This window comes from Prosopis cineraria, unplaced genomic scaffold (genome assembly GCF_029017545.1).
Source record: "Prosopis cineraria cultivar Desert tree isolate PC_DT_omini unplaced genomic scaffold, ASM2901754v1 PC3, whole genome shotgun sequence".
Lineage (NCBI taxonomy): Eukaryota > Viridiplantae > Streptophyta > Magnoliopsida > Fabales > Fabaceae > Prosopis > Prosopis cineraria.
Window position 1 is genome coordinate 37251615 of NW_026555334.1, and position 17738 is coordinate 37269352.

A 17738-nucleotide genomic window follows, 5' to 3' on the forward strand; every position below is an offset into this window, starting at 1 on the left:
TTTTTATTTTTATTTAAATAAAAATTTTAGTAAATATGTTTTATTATCAATCCTAAAAACATATATTTAATTATAATTTTCTAATTTAATATTATTTTTTTAAAATTTTTATAAATTGACTATTCAGATGTACTCTGTATGTAATTTTTTCTAAAAAAATATTTTTAGGAAGTGCCAATTTAGAAATTATCTTTATTTTTAGGGAGAATTTCAATAAAGATCCCTTGATTAAACTTATTTAATCCTAAATTTTTGAAATTTCATTGCAATCCAAGAGTACTAATTTAATATTAAATTTATGAAAAAAATGAAAAAATTGTCCATCATTTAAATTAATATTAGAATTTCACTTCTTCACTTTTCATTTTCTTATAGAATATTGTTAATTATCCTACTTTACTTGTTCAGTTTCCTAGAATGAAATCAAGTAAAATTCTAATAATGAACAAGTGAAGTAGGGTAATAAACAACAGTTCGTAAATAAATAAATAATATATAGTATAATAATTTTAAAATGATTTTAACACTTAAAGTGAAAATAAATTAAGTAAGGTAATTAACAATATTCTGTAAGCAAATTAGCAAGTGAAGTAGGAAAATGAATAAGTAAAGTTATAATATTAATTTAAATGAGGGGTAATTTTATCATTTTTTTAAAAAAATTTAATATTAAATTAGTACCCTCGGATTGCACCATAATTTCAAAAATTTGGAAGCTTTAAATTTAAATAAGCATGGTCAAGGAATCTTTATTGAAATTTTCCCTTATTTTTAATATTATATTTACAAAAAATTTATAAAATTCTAAAAAATTTAATATTATCTAGACTATTCAAAATATATTTGAATAACCAATTTATAAAAATTATAAAAATATTTAACATTTAATTAAACCATCCAAACAAAAAAATTAATTTTTATTTTAATAAAAACAAAAAATAATATTTTTTAAATATGAATCGTGTAAATTAAGGGCTTGTTTGAATAACCCTCAAAAGTACATGTAAATCACATTTGTGATGTACTTTTGTCAAATCTAACAAATTGTTGGATCCTCCAAATGAACTTTTATTACATGTAAACTGAAAACCAAACATAAACTAGGATCTGCATAGTGGTACTAATTGTGCTTGGTAGATGCTCATCAATACAGTTGGAAAAGTAGAAATATCTTGGCATGCAAATAATGAATTAAATTAATATTATTATGATCTCCAATCCATCAACATGACATTAAATTAAAAATTTAGGATGTAGCCAAATTTTGGCAACTTTGGAAATGGATAAAATATTAGGCTCAGAAGACAGTAAAGTTTTAAAGGAAGAGGTGAAAGGAAGAGGAAAAAAAAAAGAAATAAGAGTATGTGGCCTAAAATTACTTCCTTAAGCTTAAAAAGAATGCAATTAGGGAGGATCCATTCTTTTGCTAGTGGGTCAATTAGAAAAATGGGCAAACTGGACTAGAGACTAAAGGAGGGGGATGAAAAATTTTTTATTAAGGTAAGGGAAGCGGAAGGTAGTTTTATAGCTTTGAAACCCAACTCTTCTGCTATCCTAAAAAATTCCTAGAATCGACGTTTAAAGGATGGATTGGAAAAATCTCTTAAACCACCTGACCCCTTGAGTCGATGTGTAAATAAATTTAGTGATACTAGTTTAATGGAATCTTCGGATCAGTGGTATGAGACACATGATGAAGTTTATGTGGAGACTACTTTAGAGGAGGAGGAAGGTGAAGTTATTCCTGATTCTCTTGCCTAATTAATGGGTGTGCTCTCTTTTTTCTTATCTTTTTATGAACTTGTTATCATGGAATTGTAAAGGCATGGCCTCAAAAAATTTTGTGAGACGATTTAGAGATTTGTTGAAAGGAAAAGTTATAAATTTTTCTATCTCGATTAAAACTCATATAAGTAAGGTTAAGGCAAATAGAATATGTGCTAGATTAGGTTTTTCTTATTGGATCAAGGTTGAGGCTACTGGATATACTGGGGGTATTTGGATGCTCTAGAATGATGATTCTTTTTCTATTTAGTAATTAAGTTCGTCTACTCAATATATTCATCTTAAAGTGACTAATCTTAAATCCAGTAAATTGATGTGGATTACTAGTGTATATGTTGAACCTAGTTTGAATGCGCATTGTAAAATCTAGGGAGAGACCAATAAGGTTATCCTTACTAATCCTCCCCAATCACCAAAGTAAGTAATTAATTAAATTTGTCAAAGCATATAAATGGGATCCTAAGTTTTTAACATTTAAAATACTTCCATACGCTTTCAATATTCTAAATTAGATTTTAAAATATGTGCGGAAGTATAGGATTCCAAAATAGGTAAAAGCATTTGCAAAAAAATGAGAATTCGTTGTCTGTCAAAATGGCTAATGTGCCACACATAACACTCATGCACAACAGTGTATTGCCTCTATGCCATGTGCTGTGGTATGAAGTGCCATACGTCACGACACATTACATGAATTTGACATTATTTTGTTGTCAAATGATAACACCAAGGATGAATTTTTGACGTGTCTTATTTTTTTGTCTAACATCCGATTGAGGTGATCTAAGTGTTTACAGAGAGTTTTCTTCTAATTTTAGCTAATGGCATAAGTTTCACAACTAAATTATTTTTCTATTAAAAGTTGGAAACCTATTACCAATTTTACTCCTTTTTCATGAAATTCACAACTATGGTGCCCAAATTATCATCTATGTGCCAAAAGTCTATACTAATCTCTAAACCACACTCCATGAACTATTTAAGCCTCATGCAACACAACACAACTAAATCAACATGCATATATCATAAATTCACTATTCAACCCTATGATTTACAAAATCAAGGGGGAAATCACTTGCATAAAATCATCAATCTTCATCTAAAACAATCTAAATATATTTTTTCCTGCTTATACTAGTATTTCAGCCCTATATAAATTTTACAACCATATATTTTTCCCTGCTTGTACTATTTTCAAAAGTTGAGAAAATGATTTATACAATAAATGACTTCATAGTTTATTGTGCCATTGGATTTAAAGTTTGGAGGGTAATGTGCTCGTTTATCTTTAAAATGAATGATATAATTATAAGTTATTGGCAAAATTAATGACATGAAAAATTAAACTGAGGTAAATAATTTGATAATTTAATTAACAAAAAGTGCAGAAAATGTTGCCTGAAAGAACTTGGGGAAAGGGACATGAGGGGAGTAAAATACAGTGATTTTTATTGCATCAACCTATACTGTGATTTTTGAAATGTTTTTAGTATCTTCTTATCACTAATGCAAGACGATGAGGAGAAAATTTTTTGACTAATCGTGATTTTATCAAAATCATCTAAGAGCTTGTTTATTTAATATTAAAAGTAAGTGATTTTTAGATAATTTAAAATTTGTATGAAAAAAATTATGTTGTAAAGATTTTATAAAAAATAAATATTATTTTATGTTTAGTTAAGATAATAAAAAATTAATTATAAATTAGTTATTCTTTCTATTAAAAAATATAAAGCACTTTTAGTATTCTAAGGTGTAATTATTACTTTTTTAAATGTATTTTAGAGTGAAATATCTTGTTAAATAGGGGTAAATATAAAAAAATAGTATTAGTTTGAAGATAAGTAACTACTTTATTAGGAGTGAGATTTAATTAAAAATACTTTTATTTAAATGGGGGAGTATTTTTAAATTCTATGATATTTTTCTTAATTTTTTTATAAAATGATTTAATATTTAATTATTTTTATAATTTTATAATATTTTTGCATATCACACATTTTTAAAACTCTCTCTTTTATTTATTGAGTCAGATTATTTTCTGAATATGTTCAAAGTGATTTTTTAAGATAATTAAAAATATGTTTTTTGGGAGTCATATTAATTTTAAAATTTTAAATAAGCATTATAAAAACTCAAAATATTTTAAAAAAATTGATTTTTTATAAAATAAAATAAAAAAAGCTCTAAAACATAAATTTTTAGACTTTATAACTTATAACTAACGAGCTTCATTGTTTCTTTAATATTGTAAAAGATAAACAATAATAGTGTAAAAGATAATTACATATCGGGCAAAAAATATTATTGTTCATGAAATATACAATAAAATTAAAAATAAAATATATCATATGATTAAAATAAATCTCCCTAGAAAGATTTATGATTTAGATCACATGGACTAAATCTTGTACGATGGACGGGAAGTGAGAGAATTTTAACCATTCATTTTATTTAATGGTCAGAAAGAGAGAGGTGTACAAAAAATTTTATTTTTTTTCATAGCATGCAAACTTTTTGCATATTCTTTAAAACCTAATTTTTCAAAGTTTTTTTAGGATTTAAATTGTGAAGTAAGATTTTTATAGTTTAAATAAAAAATAAAGAAGAATTTTTTATTAGATAGAATCCACTCTCTACATATACTGTGAAGTAAGTTTTTTGGGATTTAAATTATGAAATATTTTTTATCATAAAAAAATGTTTGTGTGCTTTATAGATAAAAAGCTTTTTGTGCACTTCTTTCTCTCCAACCATTACATAAAATAAATGGCTAGCATCCTCTCATTTCCCATTCATTGCACGAAATTCATTTCATGCGACCCGGATCTGAAATATTTAAGCTACACTGTTCTATGAAAGTATGAATTGTAATTGTAATTTTTTTAAACAAATAATGAAGATACTTTTAAAACAAAAGAGTAACTACTAATTATTAAAAATAGAATTAACTATCTTGAAGAAAACGATGTATCAAAATAAAAAACAGAGAGAAAAATCTGACCACCTCTCCTTACCCTGAACTGTTTGAATTGCGGAACAATGTTGCTCAAAGTGAAACCTGTGTCAATCAGAGTCACTTGAGCAAGAGCTGGAACTAGAACTCTATCGCTTACTTCGAGTTGTTGCCTCATTATTGGAGGTGCTACTGCGTATTTTTTCTGATTTGTTCATGGGGATTACATTAATTTCATGATTATTTGGTTCTACATGCAAAAATTCTCCCTCTTCATTTGCTTCTTTCACTATTCTATCCTTCAATTCCGATGATATTGGAAGCTTTTCTTTATTACCTTTCGCGGTTCACTCAAAAGCAACATTAATATCATCCAAAGATCTTGCTTCGATAACTTTCAAGTAAGAATTAGCTTCTGAGTTACCTTCAGACTTTTCTCTAGCAAGCTGATCTTCAATCATAGATGGAAGGATGACCTCCTCAGCATCTGCTTCTTCTTCCATATGTTTAAAAGCCAAGCTAATATCTTCAGTTGATCTTACTTCAAGATCCGGAAAGCCCTGCTCAACCTCTGCCCTCTTTTTATCTTTTGGTGATCCACTAGCAGGGGATTTAAATTCAGGAGTCCGAGTCTCGGATGAATCATTACTCAAAGATGAGATACTTCGATCAAATTTGTTCATGGCATCATAAAATTCTCCAGCTCCACTGTTGGAAGTGCTTGCATCCTGAATGTATTTTACGTAGATGACATGATTTTGAACAATGTCAAAAGAAGATATAATTAGATTCCCAATCATGGATCAGTAAGTAAACTTAAAGTTCACCAATTAAATGCTGGCAGAGCTGTTGACGTTCATTAGATGCTAACACAGAGAATGGAATAAGGTGGTTTGCATCTAGCATGCGCATGCAATTTCAGACGATGAATTTGTTACATGAATATTTACTAGTGAGGAATAAAAATAAAAAAAAGCCTCAAGTCGAGTGATGGAACAGGAATTTCACATCAACACTAAGCATTATATTTGACATCTATTTGCGTAAAAATTCCTATTCTTGAAGGGTGGGTCTTCAGTGAGAAGTTACACAAGAGGGACACTTCTATGATATTCTAACCAACAGCAAGTAGCAAACTCGTCGATTTCATTAGTAATAACTGAGAATAGATACATAAGCTGATATAAGTGCGAGGTAAAGATGGACAAACTCTGTCACATGGAACTGAAGAATAAATTTAAATCAAACGAAGTTCCAAGTGGTAGTATTAATTTATATTAATGAAAGTATAATTGTCAAGGGAAGTCTTACCCGTTTTTCATTATGATCCTTAATCGATGCTGTAGCGACTGATTTATCTGAGCTTGACAGGTTTTTCTCCAGGCCAGAGGGAGGTTTTTCTTCAGATCGCACATATTGACAATTGGAAGTTATAGTACCAGCCTTCTTATCCAAATCTTGGTGAAGTTCCGCATCACCCTGCTCCATATGTGGCTGTGAAGAGGCTGAGTGATCTCCTGCATGACCACAAGTTTTATTATTTTCTCTCTGATCATGCAGTTCAGATTTTTCATCGGTCACATTTTCAGCCGTTTCTGCTGAAGCTGGAGCAGTTCTTTCGAAAAAATCTGTAGCTGAATCAAAATATATAGAATAAAAAGACTGAAGCTTTCTAGCAACTGGTGGGCTTGAGTCATAAACAGGTTCCTTGTGTTGATGTTCTTCAACTTCACTACTTTCATACTGCAAATCCGAGTCCTCCACTGAAGCCTGTGTCATAATTCTAGACTCCTGAAGGTGGTTTTTTTCTTCTAGCTGCACACTAGCTGATTTTTCCTGTATAACATCGGGTACGTCGTCAATCACTTCTGATATAGAAGACTGGCTTGATTTGCTGCTGCTCTCCTCATCAACTACTCTTCTCAAATGTGTTTCACCTATATTGTATTCGCCGTGAGTTGCAGCCTCTCCTGTATCTGAACAGAGTTCGGCCTCAGAATTATTTTCCACCCCACCCAACGCTATTTCAACTTCTTCAAGTTGAACATTTCTCTGCTTTGCTGGTATTATCGCCATGGAATCAACCTCGCTGGAGGATTGGCTTCCACATTCAAAACGACCAGAAACATGATCTATGGTGCATAATGATTCTGCTTCTTGAGTCAAATCTTGTTCATTAGACATCCTTTCTTCTTGGTCAGTTGAAGTCACTGATTCAGTTTCGGGAACAAAACTCAATTTTGAATCACTTACTTCACTTAGTTGCCTCTGGAATGTGGAATAGCTTGTTCCCTCTGAAGCCATTTGCTCCGACACAAAGACGGGTTTCCAATAAATATCTTGTCTCTCATGCTTAGTCATCCCCAGGACAGATGGTCCCAAACTGAAGCTTTCGTGCCTGCGGAAAAATGTATCTTTCTGATTAAACACAGGGAACTCTTCTTTAGGACTGTCTCCCCTGGGGACAGGTTTTTCTTCATTGGGATCAAAAGGAATATCAAAAGGATTCCTTCTAGGATGTAAAATAGATGGAGCTGATCCAGGAATCGGGGGTAGCCCTGTATCGTCATAAGAATCATCAGGGAGATCAAATGGATTGCGTCTGGTTACAATGGGGGGAACATTGGAGGGAACTTCAATAGTTTCCAAGTCTATTAGATTCTTCTCAGTCATCTGCCTCCAAGCTCTTCTCCTTGCTATGATATTCTCCAAACGCTGGTTTCTTTCCAGCTCTAAAGAACCCAAATCCATGAGATTCTTTTGGTCATCCTCCGTCCACCTGATTGCTGATTTACTTTCATCCTCTATGCCACTTTCTTCTGCTTCTTCTTCCTCGTAATCCGCGATTTCAGTGCCTTCATCTGATTCAACACTGCCTTCATCGCTTTTCAGCGACTTTTCATATTCAATGGCAGAACCGCCACGGGACGAATGAGCAGTTTGTGGGCCTTCCATGTCTAGTAGCGGGTGGAGCTCATCAAGCACTGGAATTATGTCAGCCATGGAAGCATCTGGGGAGGAGCTCTCAATATCATCAGACCCTAGCTCCGATGACCCCTCCTCATTAACAGCTTCCGCATTTCTTGGAACACCTTTAGCCTTCAATTTCTCCTCGTGAACTTCCCTCTCCATTTCCTTCTTTACTTGTTTCTCATGTTGGATAGTCAGAGAGCTTTTGTCAAACGCTGGCACATTTAAAGAAAGTAAACCATCATTTTGATCAGCCCCGTTTACCTTATCTTTCACCCAACTTGTTTCTTCAATGCTTCTCTCCTCTGCAATACTTGTATAGTCATCTCTTCGGGCAATAACAGTGGTACTCTGTGAAAATCGAGCTTGAAAGGATGAAACGTTGTCGGTAGACTTCTTTTCTTTCTCAACTTCGGGCAAGCTGAATTGCCCAAAAAACAGAAGGGTACCAAGAAGAACACCAGTGCAGACCAGAACAGGGGACACAGATACCAAAATGGAAAACACAAAAGGAAACCGTCTGCACAGAAAAATCAAGAATCCCAGAAAACTCACAAGGCATGGATGACAAGAAACAAATCTGTAACATGTCCTGGTTAGAGAAGCTAGCGATTTCCTCATTCGTATTCCAATTCCCAATGCAGATCCCATCTTCCTTTCTTCCCCCGACTCCGTATATCTTTAGATTCTATTCTCTAATCCAAATCTATTTCAACCAGTCATGCAGAAGGAAACGACATAGACCGCTAAGAGCCACGAAAAACAATTGTTAGGAAAACCAAGCCATGCGATATAAGATGAACTTAACCTAAACAACGAGCTAAGATAAATTCAGAGGAATCGTAATGAACAATGCAACTCCTGAAAGCCGATATAGAGGTATACGAATGAATTAATTACGGTAGACGAGATAGAGGAAGGGAATTCTGGAACGAGATTGAGGAAACCGAAGAACACAGGCAATGAGAATGCTTCACTTGTCTACCTTTCTTCTTGTGTTACATCGTGAGGCTTAGAATTGGCAACAAGAGCTGTAAGGAGTGGCATTTGTCTGATTCTGATACATTATATGGCATTGGCATGAAATTTGATCGTTGGACAGAGAGAGTAGGACGGCACGGAAAGGAGAGATGGGACGAAGGAGAAAACATAAAACCGTCGCTACTATTTTTAATCTTCTTGTTTCTCTCTCTATGGTATAATCAAAAGCTTTTTGAGTTTGATGTTGGACTCGCTCCAAATTTCTCTCAACGACCTTGCATGGTAAAATCAAAAATGCTTAGACGCGAAAAGAATGCCGCGAAACTTATGATTTTTAAAAAGCCAAAAATACTTTTAACAGACCTAGACCTGCTTTGGCCTAAACGTTGTCTTGTTACGTTAGGATACTTTTTAAGAGTTTATTTGAAGAGGCAAACACTAGCAAGGGGGTCTGTTAAAAAAATAATCCCTTCATTAAAAAATTTGAGGTATTTTTTGAAAAGTAAGATATTAAAAAATATAAGATATTTTTAATTTTTTGAAGTGTAATCATTATTTTTTTTTTAAAAGTGTCTCTATTGATAGTGACTTTATATTTATTATAAAGTATTTAATGGGAATAAATTTGAAAAGATATGGTTAGTTTGAAAATAGATAATTACTTTATTGAAAGATTAAATTTAATTAAAAATACTTTATATTTTTTAATAGAGAGAGTAATAATAATTTTTTAATGTGCATACATGTTTTTTTATTAGACATAATCCTGTTTTTTTTATAGGCATTTCTTTTAACAAAAATATAAATCTTAATCTATCAACATTACAAGAAATTAGTCCATTTCATTAAATTCAACCTTAGTTGATTAAAAAAAATAAAAAATAGTTATTCTCAACTTTAAGTGATTAGATTTATATGCAATCAAATTCGTTATTGTTATGATTTATCCCAAGATCAAACTCTTTTAATTTTGGCATGATGCCGTGCAAATCAATTGCATTTATAAGTCATATTTTTCTATTGAAGCATTCACAAACCTCAAATCTAACAAAATCATCCTAGATATTAATCATTTCCTCCATAAATTTCGACACTATCTTTTACAAGCTGTTCAAAGGGATTTCTTTTATATTATGTTTAGATGCATGTGGATTTAAATTTTAGTTAAATTCATTGATTGGGTAATTAAAAACTTATGGATTTAAATTTAACCAAAATTCAAATCCTACCTCAATTCTTTTATAATTTTAATTTTTTTTAAACTCTTATTATTTCTATTTCAATGGAAGTTTCTCTCTTCCCTTTCATTTGTTTGTTGACTTCACTAGACTCTCAACTTTAACATTGTTGCTTCTAGCAAACATCTATCGAGACTAAACCACTAGCATTGATTGGGATCGGATTGCTAATGTCGATAGGGATTAGAGCGAAGGTGATAATTGAGACAGGAATGCTGGCATCAATTAGGATTGGACTGTCGACATTGAATGGGACCTAACGACCAACATTGCCAAGGACAGAATCGCTGGCTCCTACCAAGATTAGATAGCCAACTTTGGCTGGGATCGCACCAATGTCACCAATCAAAATTAGACATCCAATGCCAACTAAGGATTGAACTGCCAGCATCAACCCAGACTGTAGACTATGATAAGGATCAAAGAGCTGCTTTTGAGTGAGACTTAATGACCAACACTAATAGGGACTAGATAACCGGCGCTTATTGGGATCAAATGGTTGACTTTAACTGGAATCACATGAATGACACCAATAGCGATTGAATCGTTGACGAAGATTTGCAAACAAACTACCAGCTATGATTGGGACCAATCGTCGACTGTGATCGGGACCGAATCGTTAGCGCCAATCAAGACTAGACAATTGACTATGATCAAGACCAAACGGCTGGCTATGACCTAAATTGGACTGCCAGTTGTGACCAAGACCAAACAGTTAGGCCAACCAAGACTTGACTGCCAAAGCTAAGAAATATCACCCTCCTTTATCACCTAATGGAAGTTTCCTGTCATCATTATCATTCAATGCTAGTCCAATGCCATCATTAGGTGACGATTTGCTACAATCAATTTGTTGTCGATCCATCACATGCAACATGTGTTGATCCACCACCATCGCTATCCAGGATTGGTCTGTGATCACTGTCTTTGATTTGTTTGCCTTCGTTGTTTGGCGCCAAACATCATCGTTAACAGGGGATGTTCTAGTGTTATCATCCAGGTCCAATCCGTAACCCTTGGACTGTTGTAATTATCCTATGCTAATCTCGAAGCGTTGTTTGGGATTAAACCACCATTGTTAACCAAGATTGGACCACTATTGCCATTCAAGACTAGACCACTAACGTCATCTAAGTTTGGACAATCGAAGTCAACAAAGACTGGGTCACCACCCTTAATCTAGACCAGATCATTGACATCGTCCAAGTTGCCTTTGAATTCAAACATAAAACTTGAAATTTGAGATTTTATTTAAGATCTAAATAAAGTATTTTAATATTATAATTAAAAAAATTTTATATCATTTAAATAAAAAATTTAGAATTTATAAATTTTAAATATAAAATTTTAAATATGAAATTTTAAATCTAAATTCACAATTCAAATCCACCCATCCAAAGAAATCCTAACACTAAATTTAGCTTCTCTCTCCGATTGTATTGTAATGTTATAATTTTATAGCTTTGTACTGTACATTTGTTAACTTGTCTTAAAATATATGTTTATATATATATTGGACTGCATATTTTTTTTAGCCGAATTATGGACTATCTTAAATATTTCTCAAGTCTCAAGTAATTAGCAAATGGGTGGCCGTCGTGGCCGTCAAATATTAGTGAATGAAGAATTCCTGTTCAATATTATTTAACAATGGTATCGGCTTCTGATCACGAATCCTTGAATCTATATGGACCGATTTCATCTCATTGATTCCCAGAAACAGTAAAAATCTAATCATAAAACTCATTGTCTCCTCTCTTCCAACCAACGGACATTTGGTTTGCTATGGAATCTTGACTTCGCATGGATTAATGCCTCATCACTCACAGTTCTCGAAGACAGGTGCCGGGATAATTGCCGAAGTCCTTAGAGGCTCCAACGTACTTCCGTTATAAATTATAAAATAATTTTAAACAAATTCTTACATATTAATCAATTTTATTAAATATACTTAAAAATTTTATTTTTATATTTTACAAAAATCAAAATATAAATTTTTAAAAGTACTCTTAATTCAACATATTAAATAGAGAGTGAAAAAAGAATAATATTAAAATAAGACTAAAATATTAATCTTTTCAGTATGTTTTATATTCGAAGATACTCAATTTCTCCCAAAAATATTTTATAATTTAAAACAAAGGAAATAATGTATAATAAAATTAAGTTACACTCTCTCCCTATTTTCTTTAACAAAAATAAATATCAAATTTTAATAAGGAAACCATCTAACGCAATTCATGCCCGGCTCAACTATTCATCAAGGAATGAACAAATTCTATTTTTTTTAATATTCAAATACTCTCTTGTTAGAATTAATTTTATTCAAGACACAGTTCAGTATTTAAATATTTATGACCTACAAATTCTGAACAAATTTCAGTTAAGAAGTGAATATTTCTTCATTCAAGAAAAGAAGAAGCAGCTTCGGACACCAGCTACATGAATTATATTAAAAACAATTTTTTAAATACCCAAAAAAAGGGCCAAAGGCCGTTGAATTTCAACTTTGAAGTGGTCGGACCATAGGACATGGGGCCTAACTCTTGTAGGCCCAAGCCCAATCGGCGTGCCAACAAAGAAGCGGTCACGGGGCTGCCACGACTTGCATTTGCATTGCCGCGCGCCCCTGTCTAGCGTCATGGACCAAATTTGTTACTCATCCGACTTGCGGAAGCGGAAAGTGTGTGATCTTCGGTCTATTCCTCCTTCACCGACACTTCCTGTCTTCCGGTGGGAATTTTCAAGGAAAAAATAGAGAATCTTATCAATATTGTGTTTAATTAAGTTTCATGGACCATTACAAAGTTCTAGGTTTGCAAAGGAACGCTACCAAAGAAGAAATCAAAGCGGCATTCAAGAAATTGGCTTTTCAGTGCCACCCAGACAAGCATTCTCAATCGCCCAGGGCCGTCAGGGACAATGCGACTCTAAGATTCAAGCAAGTCTCCGAGGCTTATGAGGTGCTCATGGATGATCGGAAGCGTGCGGACTACAATATACGATCGCGGGCTGGTGCTAGCAGAAGTGGTTTCTCTGCTGGTGGGAGTAGCGGTTACAACTATTATTCTTATTATAGTTATAACTATGGTAGGAACGGGAGCACTCACAATTACAAACCTAGATATAAATCTGGGTACGGCTTTAGTGCTGACGGCATGACATCCAAGTTTGAGTCTGCTTTTCGGTTTCTGAGCACACGAGCTTTTCTTCTCAATCTTGGTTTTGCAGGGTAAAATACCTCTTTTGCTCTATCCATTTTCTTCAATGGTTTCGTTCTTTTTTGGGTGACACATTCGAAATTTTAAAAAGGGACTCACCGTGGTATGTTTGACCGCGTCTTCTGCGTTTGCCTACTGTTCTAAGATCTTAAAAAAAAAAAAAAAAAAGAGCTTGTTGCAATATCTATTATTTTCTTGTGCTCAGCACTGTGTTATGCTTCCAACATGGGATATTAGACCTGAATTGGAAATCTGATTGTCCATAATTTTGTTTCTTGAATAGGAAATCTTATTATGTTTATATCTGAAAAAAGGTTTAAGGGAGTTGAAATGTGTTTAGCTCCGATAGATAATCTTTACCACCAACATCCCCCAAAAATGGTGGTCATCTTTGGGTTGTATATTTCATCTTTGGTCATATCTTCTGAGGAAGTGAGAAACTCATGCATAGTGTTTTCGATTTCAACGCTCAAAAGAAGTAAAGCGAACTGCCTACTTATATGTTTCAACAGTTAGTAAAGATTTGAAAATTTGATTATTGAAATAAAGTCCATTCTCACTCTGTTCATCTGTTGCTCATTATGTTTAGTTTGAACCGTGTGCTGTCTAACCAATGCATTTTACTTTCGGACTTCTGCTTGGTTTGTTGGGTGTTCAAAATGGGGATGATGTATTAAGCTGGTCATACCTTCAAATTTGATATCATTATTGATCCCCTGCTGATGGGTGGGTATAGCTTTTTGCATAGATATGGAAGCTTAACGAGTCTGAATTATCATTTCTTTTACTGTAAATTTAGAACTTTGTTGTTCAAAGTATGTGCCCAGCAATCCAGCATGCGATAGATTTGTCTATAAATATATCTTAATAAATAGGATATAAAATGCATTAAGACACATCTTGCTCACTGTGTTCTTGACTAGATTATATTCTAATAATTGAACTTTTCTGAAATAAGAAATAAGTTGAGAGATATGTCCAAGTATTTTAGGCACTGAAGATAAGATTTGTTACTTTGGTTTCTTCTTGCCTACATTGAGTGCATTCCCAAATAAGCACTAACAAAAAAAAAAAAAAAATTCGCTCATTAGGTATCCTTAGTCTGTTATGAGGAATATGCTATTGATATAAAAATGTTGGCTGCTTTTAGTTTATGATATCATATCCTGATATGGGATCTTAATGCAGAGCTTTCTTAGGGGCAATTGTTATTATTGATTCAAGCAGAGAAGCCATATGGAAGATGCAAAATTCAGGGGTAAACTATTGATACTGTCATTTTCTGATTTTTCTCTTTTATTTGATGATCCCTTTTCTTAAGTACCCGATTGCCATTACAATTTAGGTTCCATTTGGATGTTAGAAAGGAATGGAATGGATTGAAAAAGATAAAAATTAGAATAAGATGATCAAAATATGAAGGGGATAGTAATCATGTTCATAAGGGATGGAATAATTTAGCTCATGAGATTAATAATCGTGATTCATAAGGTTTTTGGTGTGGTGATTCCCACATTTGTTGTATGTAGTATCGAGTTTTGTCATGCTTATCATAAAAGAGAAATGTGATTTAGTTTATTTTTAGTTTGATTTTTTGAATTCATTCAATTCCATTCTTTTTAGCAACCAAATAGGACCTTAATCCCTGGCCTTTGATTTTCCGGTCCAGTGCTAATGCGAATTTTACCTTCAAATACATATTTGTTGTTTCAAGATGAGTTCAAAATATTATGCCAGGGAAAAAGTGGTACAATATTTACATACACATCTTCGCATTTGGGCATTTTGCTGCAAAATTGTGCTTTTAAAATTGGAATTTCTCTAAATTATAAAGCAGGTCTTTTGTGGGCGATTCTGGGCTGTTTCTATTAATGTGCTTTTTTTCTCCTTGGCAACCTGTGGTATCTTCTTCTATTGCGACTTTACTAAATGTTTCACTTCTAACTTTGTGATTATATTTTGAATTCAGAAATCATTTGAAGAAGCTATGGAGACAATTCAGAAAGCGAAAGGCGAGAGACGATGAGATAATACGAAGAAGAAAGTCTGCTATCTTTGAACTAAAATGTACATAATCTCTAAATACCAAAGGTGACATGTGATTATTCAGAAAGCTGGTTTTTAAAGTGTATAGTGAAAGTCTGAAAGTTATGCTGACCATTATTTGTAGAGGGTGTTGAGACCCCGCCCCCAAACAAACGAGCTCATTGTTCGAAATGATGAGAAGGTATAGGTATCTATATCAATATAGAATTGAGCTTTTTAGAAGCTATGTGTACCCCGCCCCCGCGTTGGTTTTGTGGAACATTTTTTTTAAGGCTTTGCACTTCTTTTTTTTTTGCGTATTTTAATGAATTTTAGATGCTAATAAATGAAATTTTGAAGTATCTTCTCTTTCACGTGGGAATAAGTGTGTAATTAGAACTGAAGAGCCAAAATTTGTCTATTGTTTTGGCTTGTACATGCCTCAAGCCTAGTGGGAGCCAACCTAACAGGACAAGGGCTGCATTACCAAATTGACCGGCGCGGCATAGTGATTTAAGCCTAGCCTTTCAAACCCTGCAACATGCTATGATCATATTCTTCTAATTCTATTCCTAACATAGAGATAATAATTTTTTTGTCGTATTTATAAAATATGTCATTAATTTTTTATTATATTTTTTCTTTTACTTTTCATTAAATATTAGTAAAAGAAAATATATTATTAAGGGATATATTTAATGAAAATAAAATTGAAAATTTATTAAAACTTGTATATAAAATTAATAAATTTTAAAGTTTTCATTAATTCAATGGAACATGTTAAAAGTGATTTGAAAATAAAAGCATAGGAAAATTTGTTAAATATGAGGCTGAACACATTTCAACGATTGGTTAAAATTCTTGTTATGGCAATAAACATCTGAAGTTCTAAACATGTTACTGAGTGCTGGTGAATTCAGTTACTGCAAAACTAGCATGATCCACAATCTCAGGCATATATATTGTAGCCTATGTCAGAAAATAACTTCATGAACTTGTAGTGAAGTTGTGTGATGATGTCGACTGCTGAGTTTTACATGTCATCAGTGAATAGAAAGAGAGCAGTTTGGTTCACATGATGGAGCAATATGAACGAACGTTGTCGTCGCTAAAGAGGGCAACAGTTCCATCGGGGACAGTGGAGTATGCTTGGTCTGGAAAATAGCCATGAACGCTCTCATTGTCACCATGCATGTAATAGTTATAGGAAGAAGTGAAGGTAGATTCATGCAAGTACTCAGACGCATATGGATAGTATTCACTGTCGTATGGAAATGGCCAGTATTCTGCCTTCCTTCCTGTTCTTCTCACCACCTTTAACACTTTCCTCTTCTCCACGTACCCTGTCACTGTCACCTTCTGTTTCTCCATCTCTATCTCCAAGCTATCCACACCTTTATCATCATATATAAGTGTAAAGCAGAAGATGATCATAAGTAAAAATGACAAGCGTCAAAGAGAGTGTATATATAGGGGAATGATGAGGATCTTGCCATCTAGTTTGGAGATTGCTCTTCTAATCCTTCTTTCACACCCTTCACAGTCCATGTGCACCTTCAGTTCCACAATCTACAGCCATGGAATCCACAGTCACAGACTTGATCATGTCATAGAAGAAGAATATATATTTATCATTGTTATCGGTGTGCAAATGATGGAGAGATGATTGATAGGTAATCACAGACAGAGCATTAGGAAGTGTGCTCTTCCCAAATTCCCAACCAAACATGTTACTTGCAGTTCTAGAGACTCTGAAAATGCTTTCGTGATCGATGAAGTAGAAACGAAGAGCTTCGAATGCTTCTTTCGCTCTATGTCGCTGCAGAAGCTGTGGCATGCATGTTTAAATAATCGTATACTCTTCATCAGCAATGTCATCATCATATGGGTTAGATTTGTACATATGATGTTCAATGTTGAAGAAACTGGGATTATTTTATCCTTTTTCCTTTATGCAGTAGAATATGCTCGCGTATGCATATCTACAATCTGAAAATGGAAACAGGAACGTATAGTGTTGCTGGGGGGCCAATAAACAAGATCGATATTTGTCACAAGTGAGACCGAATTTATTCCATTGGAGACTTGCTTGCAATCCTGCCACAATACGTATATAAGTTTCCCCAAAAGTAAACAAGTTATGGCCGTATAATAGGCACATTTTTGGACCACTTGGGAGGGAATAAGTTTGTTTAGTCTGACTATATCCTATTCTTCATCAAATCGAATCATCTGCTATTATATTTGAAAGAAGAACCATACAAATATATAAAACTGCACATGGCATTATCTATATAATTTTTTTGTTATTTTTCTCCAATTCTTTATATATAAAACTACTATCTTTATGACTCCAAAAAGCATTAAATGGCATGTGTGTGTTTTTCCTCCTCTTTTACATTTCTTCATGGTTGAGAGAATATTGAAATCGAGCCAAGGGTGCTTCTTGTTCTTCTTCTTCTTCTTCTTCTTTTTTCCTTCCTCGTTTTCTGTTTTTTGTTTCAACCATTGGTGTAGCGAATGTTGAGTGGACCAGTGGCTCTGCCTTCATCTCCATTCCCT

At 33.3% G+C, this 17738-nt stretch overlaps 3 protein-coding genes across 3 annotated transcripts; 1 reads left to right on the plus strand and 2 right to left on the minus strand.

The window, feature by feature from the left end:
- Nucleotides 1-4807: 4807 nt before the first annotated feature.
- On the minus strand, nt 4808-8362 carry LOC129304365 (uncharacterized). Its single transcript, XM_054943991.1, has 3 exons — nt 8267-8362; nt 6053-8062; nt 4808-5469 (listed from the first exon to the last, which is right to left on the minus strand). Exons 1-3 carry the CDS (start codon nt 8360-8362, stop codon nt 5089-5091), a joined length of 2487 nt encoding a protein of 828 aa, XP_054799966.1. The 3' UTR covers nt 4808-5088.
- A 4196-nt stretch (nt 8363-12558) lies between these two features.
- LOC129306615 (chaperone protein dnaJ 72) lies at nt 12559-15419 on the plus strand. The gene is made up of 3 exons (XM_054947291.1): nt 12559-13162; nt 14340-14409; nt 15121-15419. The coding sequence occupies exons 1-3, from the start codon at nt 12723-12725 to the stop codon at nt 15175-15177; spliced, it is 567 nt and encodes a 188-aa protein (XP_054803266.1). The 5' UTR covers nt 12559-12722; the 3' UTR covers nt 15178-15419.
- A 780-nt stretch (nt 15420-16199) lies between these two features.
- Nucleotides 16200-16969, minus strand: LOC129304918 (heavy metal-associated isoprenylated plant protein 45). The gene is made up of 3 exons (XM_054944766.1): nt 16858-16969; nt 16670-16745; nt 16200-16570 (listed from the first exon to the last, which is right to left on the minus strand). The coding sequence occupies exons 1-3, from the start codon at nt 16903-16905 to the stop codon at nt 16248-16250; spliced, it is 447 nt and encodes a 148-aa protein (XP_054800741.1). The 5' UTR covers nt 16906-16969; the 3' UTR covers nt 16200-16247.
- Between the last annotated feature and the right edge of the window lie 769 nt (nt 16970-17738).